Raw genomic sequence first — 18,558 nt, 5'->3', positions numbered from 1 at the left:
CTGGGAAAGTGTTAGAGTCCTCCCTTTGGTATCCTCGGAGCTGGGGCTTGGGCCAGGGCCAGGCCCTCTGTGCCCGGTGGAAAGTCCTCCCGATGTGCTCTGATGTTAAAGAAATCAAGCAGTCCAGTAGAAAAGGGAGAAAAATCCGAAATTCCAGAGAAGGAAAAATTCAACTCTCAGTCTCTCTCTGGAGAACAAAGCAGCTGAACCACTGGCCAAAAAACTGTCCTCGGGAAACAGCAAGCCGGGTGCTTCCTCCCTCCCCTGCCGCAGTGGGGAAAACAAATTGCTATCTGTGTGTGACCTTGAACAAGCTGCAAACTGCTTTGAAAAAGTTTTGCTCAGTTTTTTCCTTCCCCCTCTCAGGCTCAGTTTAGAGGCATAGAAAGGCACAGGAATTAATTTCTGGCCATAGGTAGCAATATGGGATACACATCATAAGGTCATCCCAAGACAAGTATATACAGTTAGATACCTCTAAAATAATTTTATTTGTTCAACAGCTAAGTGAGGACAGGGAAATTTATGATATGGCAACCTGATGACTCCATTTTTGAGGAAGCCCAATAAGCTTCTTTATAACTTGGGAGCCCTTTACTATCATATTGCCATTGTGTCTGAAATATGCATTATAATTCCATGCCTTGTCTTATTCATGTAAGATAAAATCAAACCTTATTAAAACCCCACACATGTTGTATCTGCTTGGAATTCTGAACCCTGGTCATCTGACAGGGATGTTTTCTAAGGAAGCAAGACAATAATGTAGCCTGAAAATGTTAATTTTGTTGTCTCACTCTGCCCTCAAGAGTGTTTTTTGCCTAATCTCTGTGCCACATCTTGGCAGATAGACGGTTTAGCTTCCCAGCAAGGCTAATGCTGCAAGCTGGGAACCTTTGCACAGTGCTTCCAGGGGCACAGGTGAAGCTATGAGGCCAGAGTTCGTCACACCACTTGGGAATGCTGGGAAGGAAATCAGCATTGTCACTGGTAAAGAGTAAATTAGGTGTTTAGAGTCTTTCTCAGGGATAATCTAGCTCAGAGATAATGAGAAGAGGATGAGATTGATTTTTTTGCAAATATTATCAATACTAGAATTAGGCCTGTAGAATTGTTATTTTATCACTTGTGGTACACAGCCCAGCATCCAGCAAAAAAGGAATGGCTAATTTTTGCTCTAGCATTTTCAAAGTTCCCTCCTCATTTCCCTGCTAGACTGAACCCTAACTGAGACCTAATGCTGCCCTCTTCACCAAAAGTATAATTTTACATTAATTTCTCTTGGCTGAGAGAAGTCCATCCAATTTCAACAGCAATTTAGATGTAGAAAATGGCTCAAGCATTATTTTTAGCCAAAGGAGGTATTAACAATTATGCAATTAATTGTGGGTTGGTGGATGTGAGTTCAGTACTCTTCTGCAACCAATTCTAAAATAAGTTACAGAAAGCCTTTTATTAGGGTTTACAAATTATAGGGCTTAGGTTTTTTGAGAGTCTCGTATGCAGCAGTCTTTTGGAGTTGGTGGTTATTACTTGACCCAAATAGTTTCAGAAATCTGCTAGGACAAACCGGACAGATAGTTATTAAAGACAGCAAAATGTGAAAGGGACACAAACAGGAGAAGCATGACTGAAATGTGGTTCCAAGTGACAGTTATCCTTTGCACAGTAGCCAAATGTTGAACTGAGTTCTTGCTCCTGCCAAAACAGCCTTTCCTCTTCCACTGTTGAATACCGGAAGATTAGACAGGCCAGCAGGGAAGGGACAGGGCTTTCATCAGTGGTGAATTTGAGAGGATAACCCAGCTGCTGTTTCTTCTGAGCTGAACTCCATGACTTGTGGCTGTGCTGGGCTTTTCTACGGTTACAGTTCAGTATCTCCAGGCTTTTGGAAGGAACTGGATCTAGACATGCAAAGGCATTCAGCTAAAACAAGGTAGCTGTCCCTCTGAACTTGTGCGGTAGCAAATTTGGCAGTCCAGATATGTTTCCTGCCTAAACTTTGGTATCTCTAAGGTTAAATCAAGATTACTTGGCTGGCTGTCAGAAATGTTTCTGCCTAGATGTTGCTTCAGGTTTTAACAGTCCCCAAGTCATCAGTATAGGAAAGGAGCAAAGGGATCCAAGAAGTCACAGGCTAGCAGATTGCTCTAGGCAAATCATCCTGGCAGCTGGAGGAGCCAGGAGAGCGAGGGATGTCAGGAATGCAGGAACATGCACGCAGGCTCCAGAAGACCCTGACAGTGCAAAAAATGGGCAGCAGTTCAGGGACGCCAAGGACTTGCTGCCTCCAGCTGGCTTATACTGCATAGCCAGATTGCCAGTGAAAAAGAAGGTTGGGGAGACCAAGGCAGAACGAGGTCTCTGTGTAATCTCATGGAGGGAGGTCTTGGGAGCAGGCTGATGCTCCCCACCAGCTCACGACAGCAGAAAAGTGGTCCCATAGCTCTTCCAGTCTGTCCTTGCCTTGGCGTGTCCCAGGCTGGGAATACAATGGTGATTTCATTTTACCTGTGTGGGCTGCAAACTATACTTTCTGCAATAATTAGCAGTCATTACTGAAGGATGCAGGTTTTAATTACAAAACGTGTAAGGATTTTCACATAATTCAGTCATGAAGAGAAAGGAATCCTCTTTTCAGAGGAAAATGCAATCAAAATTAATAGAGGCCAGAAATTAACTGTGTCCTATTCATAAGTCAGTAGGACCCCTGAGAAAGATGAGAAGAAACTGTAGAATTTTTTGCTTTTCCTGGAAAACCAGTTTATCTCTTGCCATAGCCAGCACACAAATTAGTATTAAATTATAGAGAAGGTGCTGAAATACCTCTGTTTTCCTAGGAGGAAGAATTACAAAATAGCTATCATATGTCAAGCAGAAAGAAAGATGCATATAAAATAATGTGTGCTTTGAATTTGTTGCAGAAAGCAATTTTCAGTTCAATAATTTTTTCGCATTTTTTTCAAATATGCTCCATTTTAATTTGCTTTCATAGGAATAAAACAGTCCATAAACATCAGCAAGCCATTTGGCTATCCTTATCCTGAAATACCTTTTCACTGCATGTAAACCTCCTCACAGTCAGGTGCCGCTTTTTTTTCTTCTTACCCCACTCCTACCTGCCTCTTGGTGTCCTGATTCTGTCCTTCCCGGGTACTTTGCTTTTCAGGGCAGGAGCCTGTTCTTTGTTTTGAATTTGTATTGGTTGGAAGCTGTTTTTTCTGATCTACAACTGAAGCATTAGGCCAAGTCCATATGAAAAATGTGCTCTAAAGACTGTTACATTCCTTCCACCCATTATCAGCCAGTGGCTGGGTGGTAGTGAGAGAACTGGAGAAGCCATTGCAGAGGCCATGCTGTGTTAGAGGTCAGACTGTTACTCATATGGGACCTTGCCAGCCTTGATGAGAAAAGTCAGGGAAGCTGGAGGAGCTTTATTTGCCAAATACACCCATTTTTCTTTGGAAAGTGTGATCCAACAATCAAAACTTTGGGAAACACTGGCTCAGGTACTAGCCCGGCAAGCATGATGAATAAAGACAATAACAAGGGGGAAAAAAATAGTTTAAGATATGCCTGAAGTTACATAAAGTGAGAAAGGCTGAAGTCTTCTGCCAGCTCACTTTTTCAAGGTAGTTCAGTAAAGACATCTCTCTGGGATTGTGCACTTGTGGAAGATGAGAAAAGGGGTAAGAATATTTCTCAGGGATACTTTTTCCTCGTAGCGCAGCTTCCCACCAAGGACACTGGAAATAGAAAACCTGATGTTTTCTCAAAGAGAGCTTCTCAGGAACTATCTGTGAATTACTAAACATACAGCCTTGCCCAAAATTTAGTTCTGGTTTAACCTGAATTGAGAACTGGGCCTCTCTTGGGCTGGTACTAAATGCACCAAGGTCGATTTTCAGCTCTGAATGAGATACATCTTCAGATGGCTCAGAAGGGCAAGTGCCAGGCTATGCATCACTTTTGGAGGAAATGAACAGGTTTCTACAGGATTCTGGAGGAAAGATACTCTTTAAAATGTATTGTACAATCTTGCTGGTGTTGTCTTCTTCCTGACTCTTCCTTCAGGCTCCCTCTGGTATTTATAGTGTATGTTACTACTGCCTTCTCCAGTCCTGTTTTTGGTCCAAATGTACAGCAGCTTGAATCACTAGTAATATTTTCTAGGTTCACATAAGGTTGAGATGCAAATAGGAGCTTTCAGTTCCCTTTAAATATGATGCTTAGTTAACCCAACTGGGATTTTTTTTCTGGCTTATCGTAGAATCATAGAGTGGTTTGAGTGGGAAGGGACCTTAAAGACCATCTAGTTCTAACCCACTGCCGTGCCATGAGCAGGGATGCCACCCACTAGATCAGGACTAGATCTGTTTTATTACTACCATCCAGAGAATTGAAAATTCTCTTCTCCTGAAGCCATATATTTCTGTCTGGTAAATTACATGATGCCTGAGAACAGCCAGCAAACAGTTTGCCTGTGCAAACAGTCCCACTGTGGGGTCTGGCTGTGGGACATGTAAACAACGAGTCCTAAGCATCATTGCAAATAACGCAGTTGGGCTGCTATCAGTTTATTCCAGCAGTATTTGCTCCTCTTTCCAGTCCTGGCTAGGAAGAAAGGCAATTGAAATTTGAGTATTAAGAGATGAATTACAGGTTTTAACACTAAGATCCACTTGTGGATGTGACTCCCATGAAAGTGATATCCTGAGGCCATTCTCAATTTGCAGAAATTGCATGCATAAAAACCTTTCCCAGAGTTTCAGTTCCTCTGTGAGTTCCCCTTGCTTCATACCAGCAATCTGTTACATGCTTTTTCTGCCATTCTGCCACGAATCCCATCTGTGGGGTAAAATACTTGGCAACATGGAACAGTCCTGCTGAGCAGGGTTAAGTCTTTGTTCTGGACACTGCAGAGGTTAACTTCTTGTTAGCACTTCAGTGAATTTCTCACGTGAAATTGAAGTGTTCCCTCTCCCTTTCAAATGACAGGAAGGGAGATTGTTTAAGAATGGGTCCACACATTACAAGCATCCCATTCCTGCCACCAACAGCCACCTGATCTCTGTGTTGGACAGCTACCTGCTTTTTTTGGGACAGAGGCTGCCCAGAGCAGGTGGAGGGTTGCAAAGTGGTGTGGTGGTGTAGGTGGGCATGGTGGTGGCAAGATTGGGATGTAGCCTCTGAAGGCAGTCCAAAGACCATGTTTGGGTCCTGTAAACTAATGGCAGTCAGAGCACAAGGTGGGATATGGAAAAAGTCAAAGAGAAAAAAGGTGTATCTGGTCTTGTTCTACTGATTTTTATTTTATTTTTTTAAATAAATTGCTAGCATGATTTTGTTCTTAAAAGTATATATTTTTGCAACAATATCATCCTCCCTTAAAACTCGACTGATACCAGCTCTTTGTGGAAGTTCTTAGATGGATTTCAGTGAGCTTTTCATAGTCATTATCTTTATTATGAAAATCTGTGTCCTGAGATGTTACATATCCCAGTGTCAGCAAACCTGCTGTGCAATTCAGTGGATTATAATGCAACTCACTAATGTGCTTGAAATAATGAGGTTGCTCTGTTCTGTGGGGTGCAATGAAAAATAGAAGGTACTGCTGGGAACTCAGATTTGATTTAAAATCCTGACTGAAAAGGTTCCCTATTAAAATGCCACTGCAGGTTACTAAGTTTGTATATTCATTAACTTCTATTTCATGCTGGGCATTGAGAAGGCCAGAAGAAATTTTTTAGTCTTTTGCTCAGTGCGTCTAAACAGTGTGTTAAATTCCAGCCTTGCAGACTTGCGGTCCTCTTGGAAGTAAATGTTGGATTACTTGAACTAAACACAGAGTGGTTGCTGTGCTGGAATCAGTTGGAGATCTGAGCTTTGAATTCCATAGCACTGATCTTTCCCTGAGAGTTGTAGTTCTCAGATCTGACTCTCAGGCAGCTCCTACCTCTTTCTGATTATGGAATTAGAAGGAGCTGAGTTGATCCCTTTGCACTCCCTGCCTATCTGGAAGTTGGGGAGAGGGTATGGATTTCTTTGCTTTAATTAACAGGAAGCCTTTATAGTGACCCTTCAGCTTCAGTCACTCCTGTCCATCTCAACATAATTGCTGGGCCATTTTTCTGTAGATTATTTTTATGGTCTCATAACTTTATTTTCTCCTTAGAAGTAGAAGCTGGTTTGTCAGAAAAACAGCTCCGAGCCAATCATACCTTTGGAAAAAGAAATCTATTGAGAGAAAAAGGTGCTGGTAGAGCTTTTTAGCCATTGTCTGAACCTAACTGGATCTTACAAACCCCGCCTGTGAGATGACCTATATCCCTTTTAGAAGAACACTTTTCCTCATGACACTTAGACCATGACATAAATGCTGATGAATCCGTAAAATGTCTTAGCATCTGCCACAGGAGCCTTCAGGGTGTGAAGCAAACCAGGAGATAAATGGAAGTGCTCTACTTACACAAGACTGCAGAACTGGCTTTGGCTGCCAGTTGCCTGGATTAATAACCTGTGTAGGTCTGTGTATTTCGTCTGAAGCTTGATGTATGTTTTGTTTGTACCAGTTTTCTCCTTTATAGATGCTCAGCTTTACAATTAGATGCACAGTTGTTTTGCCAATTGATGGGGGCGATTTAAATGACACAGACACCAATAAAGAATGGTCTTATTCTACTACTAATATTAAGGTAACACAGAGGTAAAATGATACATTTAATAAAACAAAAAGCTTACTATGTGCTTGGCTTTAGCAACAAACAAAATAAGCAAGATACTGCATCTAATCAGTACTATATGAAAGAGAGAGAATAGTGATTGAGGAAGACACATCACCAATTTCCTAAATACTTTACAATCATCCAGAACCCGCAGTCGCTGGGGAGCCCCTGTTACAGTGGCAATTTGGAGAACTTTCCCAGGAATTGGGAGGTCTTACACAGTGTGTCCACTCATAAGTGAGGTCTCCAAAGTTGCTGCAAGGCAGGGTTCCAGCTTTTATAAAATACCTTCCAACCAGCCAGGACCAGGGCTTGGCCAGAGCCCAGGCCACGGTGGGGGTAGGGGTTTCTTGCAAATAAGCATCTGGTGATGTCAGCTGAGGTGGTTTCTTAAAATGATGTCTTTATTAACATATATTGCAGATAATTACACAAGGTCATGTGAAGGCATTAAAGTGGTATGGTCAGTCTGTATGCAAGGTTCTTTTGTTAAATGACTAACAGAGACAGTGTCTATTACATGATTTTCAGGAGTCATCTGAGTCAACTTTGGCTTGGGCCTGTTGTTCAGGCCTGAGTACTTCAGCAGTTTAAAGTTGCTGCTATCTTCTATTTGCTGTTTAAATCCAGAGGGTCGATTTTCCCCTCTCACAGGGCCGGGGTGGAAAAGGCAGCATCTATGTCTGGGCCTCTGGAGATGGGGGCAGCTATGATGACTGTAACTGCGATGGTTATGCATCAAGCATGTGGACAATCTCCATCAATTCTGCCATAAACGATGGACGGACAGCTCTGTATGATGAAAGCTGCTCTTCAACCTTAGCCTCCACCTTTAGTAATGGGAGGAAGAGAAATCCAGAGGCTGGCGTGGTGAGTCCTGATACTATTGTGCTGTTGTTGCTATATTTGTGCATGATATATGTCTATGTGCATGACCTATTGCAACTCTGTGTACTTTGGGGCAGCAGATGGTTCTTTGTTGAGATGAATATTTTCTCATCTGCAGTATGTGATGGTGCCAAAACTGTCAGCTGAGAAGACATGGGATTTATACTGAGAACAGCAATGATCTTCCATCTCTTAGAGCTTCAAAGGAAAGTTGGTGCTTTCCTTTATCAGAAACCAGATTTAGAAGTTCAGTTGCCCTCTTCCTGGAGGACAGTGTGACAAAAGGTCTCTGTAAAAATCTAAGTTAACATCTGAGATCATATTTACCTGTACTGGCAGACTTCTGCTGTACAAGCAGCACAGAGCAGAATGACATTTAGTCACCCACAGAAGATATATGGGAGTTCAGACCACAAGAGCCTGCTGTTGCTGCAGGGCCATACTTACAGCTGGAAAACAGGCAGGTTCTGTTCAATTGTATTTGGGATTCTCTTCCACTGTGGTGATCACTGCTCTTCAGCTCTTCAGCACCGTCAGACTAGCCAGGACATAGTTCATTTTACAGAGTGGAAAATGCAGATGTGCTAACTCAAGGTTAGTTTTTGCCAAAAGCTGTTGTACATTTTCCATGACCCTGTCTCAAACCCCCAAGACACATTGCACAATCCTAAATACCCATATGCAGTAGCAGACAGAACACTGGTTTCTGTCTTCATATCAGCTCTGTGATGATACCAGCCAAGATGATCTGTGGCACCTTTGTAATTACTGCGATAAAATGCATTTCTAAGGTTTTCTACTGGTTTCTGCTAGTGACTAATCTGCACAGAAGACAGAAGCCTGGTGCTGCTGCTGGTCCTAGAGTTGGACAAATGTTAAAAAGTCAATAGTGTTAACAATTCTAGTTTCAAATCTTTTTGGTAATCAGAAAGGAATTTAAGGCCTTTGGTTAAACTGAGTTTATAAGAAATAAATGGGTTCTAAGTGGTAATGAGCACTGGTTTACTACCTGATGACTTGCTCTTTCATTTATGCTCTAAATGTGTCTCACTGTGGTTTTAAATTGATATGCTCTTTCAAAAAAGAAAACAGATCGTGGGCCCAAACACAATTAAAGAGCAAGGGCTCTTTACAAACTCCACTTCCTGTATTTTTCTGAGTCTGTAGCTGCAACGAAAAAGGGATAGCTGGTTTCATTAATTACATATAATATCATTGCAGGCTACAACAGATTTGTATGGCAACTGCACCCTGCGTCATTCAGGCACGTCTGCAGCTGCCCCGGAAGCAGCCGGAGTGTTCGCCCTTGCCCTGGAGGCTAAGTATGCTGTTGAGAAATTCCTCATGAGCTCTAGAGAGGAGAGGGCCTGTGGTTTGTTTAATGGTGTTCATCATTTCAGTTGGCTGGCTATGGCACGAGGCTGCAATAACCAGCTCAAAAGCCGCCTCATACAGTAGTGACGTGCATAGTGACTTGCAGATGGAGCAACAGCCTTGCCAAAGTCACATGGCAGATGTATTTTGGCTGTCTGGCTCTCTCTATGTCCTCCCCATCCTCTATATCCAGGGATTAGACTTCTCTAGCACTGTTTGGAGGAAGAGATTATTTAATTTCTCCACATGTCCTCTGCGAAATGCTCAGCCTACAAAAACATAAGAATGAACCTGTAGTATGAGACAGGAGTTCATCTTGTGCCAGGGTACTGTCTGCAATGACAGATACTTAGGGAGAGGACAGAGAACAGGGATTAAGAGTGATCTTTCAACAAGAGCTTTGTCAATCCATAGTTTGTAGAGACAGCAGTCGGTCTCTCCTGTTTAGTAGCCACAGGCAGATTGATCTTCCTTGAAGTTGTCTAGTTCTTTTTCATATTGTCTGTATTTGGCACCTAGGTAATCCAGTAACAATCAGTTCCTCAATATTTTTTTGGCAATGGTGGTGTAGAATGGTTTTTTTGTTTTCTTAACTCATTGCTGGTAGCTTGCTTCTGTGCTCTGTTACATGAAGGAATAAATTTCCATTGTCTATTTACCATCTCCATGGTATTCCTGACACTGGAACTTTTTGTATATCTTGGAATCGTTATCTTCTTCTCTGTTGATTAGGAAAAGTTTTCCTTATGATAATTTATACCAGCTTTTTACTTTATGTTAAATTTTTTCATGAACTGAGGCAGTATTTACTTAGTTACAGAGCTTCAGTTGCTGTAACCATGGCATGAAGTGAGTACAGCGTGCATAGTTTCCTTCAACAGTGCAGAATAATGAAGATCTGTGAGAGGAGGCCAAGTTTACATTAGCAGAGCAATGACTATCATGCTCAGAGCATGACTTGGGCCAAGTCTCATTTTTCAGGTTTTATACATGTAAAACACATGCCAAATGTTTAGCTTTGGACGATCATTCCTTCTACTATCAAACTCATTCAGTGGGACAGCTGCTATGTAATATATTAATGTGGCCATAAAAATATAAACGTTTAATGAATTTTCTGAGAACTGTACTCTGCCAAATTATCATCAATAGGAATTAGACTTAGCATCCCTGGCTTGCACTAGAATTTCTAGGCTTTACTGAGAAGGCTACTGGAGAGAGAAGGAGCTTTCAGTGTCTCCTATTTCTTTCTGGCTCTATTAAATTGTATTGTGCAGAACTATCCTGGATGAACCTTCCTGGGAACGACTGACAATCTCCCATGAAGCCTGTTCTTGCCTGCATTATGTCTGTCAGCTCATACACAATATAGGATTGACATGTCTCTCAAACCAGACCAATCTATGAAATAGAAAGTACAGCTCTAAGATATGTAGCAAGCTCTTAAAAGATTTCAATAAGAATGATGTAAGTGATATCTTCTTTTCAGCTCTCTTGTGTCACCTTGGGGGAATGACATTAATTGGCTATTCTAGTGTACATTCAGCATGCATACATGCTTATTACTTGGGGCACAGAAAGCTGAAAAGCAGATCCTTTTAGGCTGATGGTTTTAATCAGACATATTGTGATGTTGAAAGAGTTCATCATAAAACAACTGGAAAAGCTTTAGTTATGTAGAATTAGAATGTCAGTTCTAAAGCTTTTTAGAATAATAAGTGCCCTTCCTGTTATCATAATCACTGTACATCTAGGAAGACAATAGGAGATGATGAAAAATAACCATTGAAACTAGGCAAATATTACTTGACTGCATCCATCCATGCTAATATAACATGGGTGACAAACCTCTGCCATACCTTACAGTGCAAAGCTATAGACACCCATGGCCCATATATCCATATTCACAGAATCCTGACATTACTAACACCTGGATCGTTAGAGCTCATCTGCTTCATCAGATTGGGGCTTCTCAGGTTGCATCTTGGAAGGTCCATGGGAAAAGAAGGAGGAGCAGGCAAGAAAAAGGGGGCAAGATCTAAGAGGAAAGCTAGGTGAAAGTTTTTAATAATCTTTTAATTTTTTGTACTTTTCTCAGGATCTGGTATAATATCTTACTCATTTTGTTAGTTTAAAAATTGCATGTTGGATCTATAATGTCTGGTTAAAATAAGTTATTTTTAATCAGAAATGATTTTGCAGTTTTGGAGAACATATTTGGAAAAGTACTATATAATTCAAACCTATTTTGGTCCCCATGAGATCAGTAGAAGCTTTGTTATTGATATGTGGGTAGTTACAATTTTGGTATTATTCATAGAAGCAAATTTTACCCAAAGCCTTACTCAAACACAGTTTTTCTTTAATATCTGCTTGGAAATACTGTAATGTTTGTCTCCCATGTTGCTCTTCCACAGCTTGCATCTGACATGGAGAGACATGCAGCATCTGACAGTGCTCACCTCCAAGAGGAACCAGCTTCATGATGAGGTTCATAGGTGGCGTAGGAATGGCGTTGGGCTGGAGTTCAACCATTTGTTTGGCTATGGTGTCCTAGATGCAGGAGCAATGGTTAAAATGGCAAAAGACTGGAAGACTGTTCCTGAGAGATTCCATTGTGTTGGAGGGTCAATACAGGAACCTGAGTAAGTGAATAGTCTAGTGGATGTGTTTGGCTTCTTCCAGGCATGTGGGAGGCTGTAAGCATACAATTACGTTGACAAAGACAGTCAAAGAAACTTAATGAAGTTTTTTTTCTAAGTAACCCTAATGTTACCAGTAATAAGTTGATAAAATATTTTTTATCAACAATGCTTGATGAAACTACATGATCTTTCAGTTCCTGACTTGCTGGAGGAGTACATTCTATAGCACATCTGTATCCTCATTGCTAGTGCCAGTAGTGTTAATAGCAACATCCATTTCTCCTGGGCACTCACAGGTATGTTTGTGCTAAAGTTTCTATGAATAAAGAGCCTATCCCCAAATGAAAATCTGGGAGACTGGCACTGTAAATTACATAAACTGCTGCCACATGAAATATATATCAGCCAAGCCATATCTGATTGTGAGATTCTTCAGCAGACAATTCTATCTCCAGAAGACTGAAACAATCATCTGCAGGTACCAGTGATACAGTTTGAACACTACAGCATTTAATTGCACTTAAGATCTTCAAATCTCTAATTGCAGGGTAGGTAGTCAGATTATTTTCTGATTTACCTTTATGTGCTAAAGTGAATGAGTCAACAAATGAATGAATTAATACTAATTGACTACAACAGCTGTAGTTTAATTTAAATACTACCTAATAATGGCCTGAATTATATCTATACCATTTGAAATTTGATTTTCCAGTGCCATTTTTGAAGGCAACATTATTCTGTTGGAAAAAGAAAACAGACTAGGATGCTACCCTAGCACATAGCTCAACCAGGCAAAGAATGAGTTTTTCCCCAACCTTCCAGACTGAATTTTCATGATCCAAGGTTCTACAGCTGAGGTCTGAGTTTTAATTTATCTGGCCTATGCATGCTCACAGGTAAAAAACAAATGAGAATACTGAAGCTAGTTTTAATATATCTCTAGTTTATTAATAATTAAGTGCAGACAAATAATCTTATTTATCTTAGGGCAGCTCCATTTATTGAAATGGGGATCATCCTAGAGGAGGAGAGAACATTTCTTTCTGTAGTCTGTAAGAGTACCGCCCTGACAACTGCCTGACATATCTATATATTAACAGCACTGCTGTAAGATTTGTGTTCCCCAATGGAAATGTTGCTGACAGGAGATAATAAGCATTATGAGGTGTAAAAAACAAAGCTAGCTAAGTCGCAGCATCTCCAGAGATTCCTTGGAAATGAAGACTACTCTGCACTTCTGCTGTGGATAATTGGGTTATTCTTTCATTTTGGTTTGCTGGAGCAACATTTTTTATATATTTTCTCTGTAGTTAAGTATAGATATTTGTATACATAAAACATGTATTTAGTATAGATTTATGAAGGTGAGTAGTTGATATGGAGGTGTGTTTCAGAGCAGCATTGTCAATTAAGCAAAAGGCCAGGAAATACTTAATAGACAGAATATACGGTGTGCTGAAAGCAATCAGTATTTAAAATAGAAACACTTGTTAGCAATAGGAACTTTTCCTGACAAGGGTTCTGGCTGGTTTAGGGAAATAGAAAGTTTTAAAATAATGTAGTCCATTAGCTGAGGAACAGGAGCACACAGGAGCTCCCCCTGCTCATCTCTCACTAGGTACTACACATGCAGAAGTGGATATACTATAGATAATCTCCCACTGGGTACTATGCCATGGATGTACTATATGTATACACACACATAAATTGGGCAGCGGCACATTTTAAGGCTGTGGAATAGCTGTCTTCACTTCTGCTCCTTTATGTCAGGCTTTTTCCACCACCCCTGGTTCTTTTTGTTTCTTTGGGAAAATTCACCTGGACTACAATAATTAGTCTAGTGAAGCAAAGACTATTAGATCCTAATTAATATGAAAGGGGGAAATAGAGCAAGCCTTTTCTCATGTGTTTTTAGAGGGCTGAGAGAACTTTTGCACTGCAGTACTTGAGAAGGTGGAGAGAAAAGCTTTTTACAGCTGTCAAGCTGTCTGCAGAGCAGATGTAGTGGGAACACATTGCCCTTGTTTCTTTGGTTTTAGTCTTGACAGGAAGAAAAGACTCACACTGTGATGTCCCTCCTCATTAACTGGAGGAGATAAAACACTTATCACATATCTGGGAATGAAGCAGTATTTGACAAAGCTTTATCCACTGTGTGAGAAGGCTGTGAGACAACAGGAATTCAGATCAAGTTGAGATTGAGGCTTCCCATGCAGAGAAACTGCAAGCACATGGCAACTGAAATTATGATCCTTCACCTCTGTCTCCATGTAGTGCATTTTTCTTGTGCTTTGGCATGTAAAGTAAGTATCTCAAGTGTCTTAGATGCTCAAATATTTTATCTATACAATATTTATATTATACCAACTTCTGCTCCATAATACTCAGAACAACATGGGTTTTTCAGTTTAAGGTAAGTGTTTAAATGCCTTGAGGATCTGGGTTTGAATGACGTTTTACTCTGCAAGTACTTCCAAGAAGGTAATACGCTATGAAAGGCCTGAGCCAGTTAGTGATGTACTAAGCTCTAATATCTGGAGTTCCTCTCAAGAAGAAAAGAATTCCTGGAAGCTAGGCTTGAATTAAATGCTTTCACTGGTCTCTAAAGAAGACAATATTTCATTAGCAGAGGGAAAAAGCTGGTACTGATTTCTTTTGAAAAGAAGGTATTCATTACCACCGTGTGATCAATGCCCTTCAGAAGACTCTCAATTAGGCTGCAGAATTGAGGTCAGGGAGAAGCCACTGAAAGACAAGATAATGACAAGGTGACTGGAGTATTTTGTGACTTAGTCCCTTTTTTAATGATTGCTATAATTCTTGTCTTTCAATTATTTCTTTTACACAGAGGAAGATGTCACACTGCTCACAGAACACTGATGATGAAGATGTAGAGCATTTTTACACTTTCCATGTGTTTTGCCAGCCAGTTTCTGAGGCAGTGGGTAATTGAAGTTGCATCCTGACCCCAAGGGGTTTAGAAGGCACTTGACAGCCTTGGCTCTTGGGCCAGACAGCACTTTGGCAACTCAGTAAACACGTGCGACTTCTTTCCTTGGTGTATGTGCTCATGTACAGGAGCTGTTAGAGAATAGAAATCTTCATGAAAAAGTATTTTTCAAATAAACCGACTCTGGGATCCCATGTTTGTGCTGGTTTCCAAAGCAGAACAAGAACATAGGCTTTAATGTGACTGCACTGAAATTCTGTGCAATTGGTTCCTCCAACACCAGAGAGCCATTTGCTGCTGTCATTTAAGGAAACTGACATGACTGACTACTCACGGTTCTTTTACTGAGTATACACATTATTATGCAATTACCCAATAAAGGAGTGATAAGTGAAGACAACCATTTATGTTAGTTCTTAAAGAGCAGTATGTGCTTCTTAGTTGTATTACTTCTCTCTTCGTGTAGGTGTACATTTCATAATTATTTTCAAATTAAGGTTTTGGTGTAATTTTCTAAAAAGAGAACATTCACTTTTTGGCTAAGTTTGCAACTATTATTTCCTTACTTTTTCATGTATTAATAAGAAAAATAATACGATGGTTTCTGTGAGGCACCAAAACCCAGTAAGCCATGTTGTGCTGTTTTAATTTGCTCAATTATCTTTTGATCCACAGAAAGATACCACCAACTGGCAAACTGGTCCTCACACTGACAACCGACGCGTGTGAGGGGAAGGAAAACTTTGTCCGATACCTTGAACATGTCCAGGCAGTCATAACTGTGAATTCCACTCGACGAGGAGACCTCAATATCAACATGACCTCACCAATGGGAACAAAGTCCATTTTGCTGAGCTGGCGCCCCCGGGATGATGACTCCAAGGTGGGTTTTGACAAATGGCCTTTCATGACCACTCACACTTGGGGAGAAGACCCCCGAGGCACCTGGGCTCTGGAGATTGGGTTTGTTGGCAGCCAGCCCCAGCGGGGTGTGCTGAAGGAGTGGACACTGATGCTGCACGGGACTCAGAGCGCACCGTATATAGACCAAATAGTAAAAGATTATCAGTCCAAACTGGCCATGTCCAAGAAGGAAGAGCTGGAAGAAGAATTAGATGAAGCGGTGGAGAGAAGCCTGAAGAGTATACTGAGCAAGAACTAGTGCTGTGTTGCATGACAGTGTCTTTCCTTCCCCAGACCCCTCTACTCACTGTTCTACTATCCAAACCTCTCTGTTAGATGTATTACAATGATTGTCTCTGTAGCCAAATTATCACCCTTTTTTGATTTTAAAGTCTTATATCTTGTCAGTAATTATTTAAATTGCCACTGAAGCAGTCCATTTTTTAGCTCTAAACCACAAAATATACTCCCACCAAATACTATGTACAGTTTGTGACTGTAAATGATGATTTTTCTTTTGTGTCATACAAATAGGTAATAACCTGCAAAGAAGTTAATGTCTTTTCCCTTCATATTTCTGTCGTAGAGGTTTGTATTAAAAAAAGAGTGAATTTTAACATTGGAAGTTGGTGATAATGAGCACATTTTTAAAAATGACACTGAGAGAGAGAATCACAAAGAGGTTGTCTGGTGAGGTCTTTAACTGTCTAACAGCTCCTTCTGCATCACTGACTTCAGTGGGACTTCCTCCATTGGGTTCAACTAAAGTAGCACTATACCCCACAAAAAGAAATAATCCAGAGATAAGGAAAATTCACCAATCCAATTTGCAGAAATGCAATTTTTTGGGAGTTTTTTTCATACTACAGTTACACTACATACAAAATTCAGCTACAGGATGGATCAACAGACATGCAATAAGGAAGGCAAAGTGATGCCAAAGCTGAGTAGCAGGGAGAAGTGATTTGCAAACTGGGTCAGGGCATTCTAGAAGCACAAGTCCCAGTTTTGCTGGAGTTTTTTAAATTTGGTTGTTTTAGGGGTTCTTTTCCTGTGTTGATTTTTTTTTTTGTTTTGCAATTTTGGCAATTTAAATCAATTTACCATCTTACAGCAGAACAAGCACACAGGGATAAGCAGTAGGATTTCTGGCAGTTTGTGTGCATCTGCTGGTTTCTCTACTGAGATGTTCTCCAGCACTGTAAAATGAGACTGTGTCAGCAGTACCAACCACAGACACCTGTTTCCTGGGGTTTACAACCTAGCTGCCAGTAAACTGCTGTGGGGAAAATTTGAAGCACACAGTTTAAGTCCCAAAGCAATTTTTAATTTAAATTTCTTTTTTTAAAGCTACATATTTGTTGATATTATGTGATACGAATATATTTAAGGAGAAAAATATGCTGAAGTTATTAAAGTGTAATGCAAAATTGGCCTTCTTGAGAAATAAAATGTAGTGTATTTGGGAAGATTTGTTGGCATTGTTCTTTGCTGTTTAAAGTCAGTCCCACCTCAGTTTTTTGGACATGAGTTAAAGTCCATCTCTCTCACCCTCAGAATATGCTCTAGCTATTGCTGCAAAATATAACATTCTCCCTGGTGGAATTACTTATGGAAGCAACCACTACATGTTCTCAGGTGTGACATCCTAAATTTAACCTTTGAGTAATAAAGGGTCTTGATTCTGCAAATATTCAGGCACTTACACTAAACCACATCAGTGGACCTACTCAAATGGTAATTTTAAGCAGGTATTTCAGATCTTTGCAGGATCCAAGATCTACATTTTAGCAGTGACTAGTTTCAGAATTTTATTATGTATTTTTAATATGCAGAGTATTAATCTAAGATGTTTTAATAAGAGTTGTCCTGGTTGATCCGGTGCATAGTAGTAGAAACACATTCAGTAAGTAAATACTTGTCTAACAAATTAAAAACATAACCCAAAGGTTCTATGGTGGACGTGTTTCGCCTAAGAATGTATAACCTGTGCTGTTAATTCAAGTGAATATCCATCTTTTATTTTTCCATAAGAGGCCTGCTCTTTCCTTTTCCAAATGAAAAATAAACAGCTCAACCTACTCAAAGTCTATGCGAATTACACCCTAAAGCCAAGCCAAGCAGCCTCACACTACTCACAGGTTCCTCGTTGCGTGCAGCAGTCCCATCAGAAAAATTTACCATATATATATTACTGCATACACCTGTATGACTAAATACATACACACCTGTGGTATTGCTCTCTCTGTGTATATATATACATATATATATTACATACGATATATATATTCAGAGTACGTTACATATATTTGCATATAAATATGTCTAGAATTACATATGGTATGTAAGGTATAATACACATACATCGTAACTTTTTGTGTGTATGTGATCAAAGAAAGAGATTACTGAAGGTTTTTACAGGACTTCCAAAATGTGGAAAAGTTTTGGAATAAGAAAAGTCCATGTGGAATTCTTAAATGAATATGTACATGACTTTCCATTGCATTCATGTAATTTTGCAGTTCTCTGTTCAATTATTAAATATCTTATGAAGCAGCAAAATAACTAGATGGCTGTTCATATTTTCATAATGCTGACATAATTTAGTAATTGAAAAATCACAATAATGAGTGATATACAGAAGTGGTGAGTTTTGATATAATTATATATATAAAACTAGATGTATATACAATATAGAGATCTACTTCAAATTCTTGGGGATTTTTGTTTCAATGATCACTGAAAATTATGTCCAGTTAGACTGAGTTTTTATGGTATTGCTGATGGAAGATAAAGTTGATTTGTTAGTATTTATAATAAAGGGAAAGATGAAGCTCATGATGCAAAACAGGTGAGCCCTGTGATGATGTTTGATAATATCAGCAAAATAAAGAGCTGTTACAAACTGGCAGGTCCTATCATCATCGCCTATCTGAAGGTACACGGGAGGTAAAATGCTGCTCTCAGTGGGATGACTTCCTACTTCTCTACTTTTTACACTGATAAAGAAATGTGTATCCTGCATATACTGGATATGGAGAAAATAAAGACTCCAAAAGAGTTGATAGCAACA

General features: G+C 40.0%; 1 protein-coding gene across 8 annotated transcripts in view; it reads left to right on the top strand.

Moving 5' to 3' along the window:
• Positions 1-18,558, top strand: part of PCSK2 (proprotein convertase subtilisin/kexin type 2) — a 111,030-nt gene extending 92,472 nt beyond the window's left edge. For all 8 annotated transcript variants that reach the window (XM_032103622.1, XM_032103623.1, XM_032103627.1 and 5 more), the window contains 4 exons: positions 7,380-7,595; positions 8,835-8,935; positions 11,405-11,632; positions 15,258-18,558. In XM_032103622.1, the coding sequence (XP_031959513.1) occupies positions 7,380-7,595; positions 8,835-8,935; positions 11,405-11,632; positions 15,258-15,744 (1,032 nt within the window). In that variant the 3' untranslated portion in view covers positions 15,745-18,558. The remainder of the gene's footprint in view (positions 1-7,379; positions 7,596-8,834; positions 8,936-11,404; positions 11,633-15,257) is intronic.

This window comes from Corvus moneduloides, chromosome 3, assembly GCF_009650955.1.
Source record: "Corvus moneduloides isolate bCorMon1 chromosome 3, bCorMon1.pri, whole genome shotgun sequence".
NCBI classification, from domain to species: Eukaryota; Metazoa; Chordata; class Aves; order Passeriformes; family Corvidae; genus Corvus; species Corvus moneduloides.
Note: the sequence above shows the minus strand (reverse complement) of the source record. Positions and strands in the feature narration are given on the sequence as shown.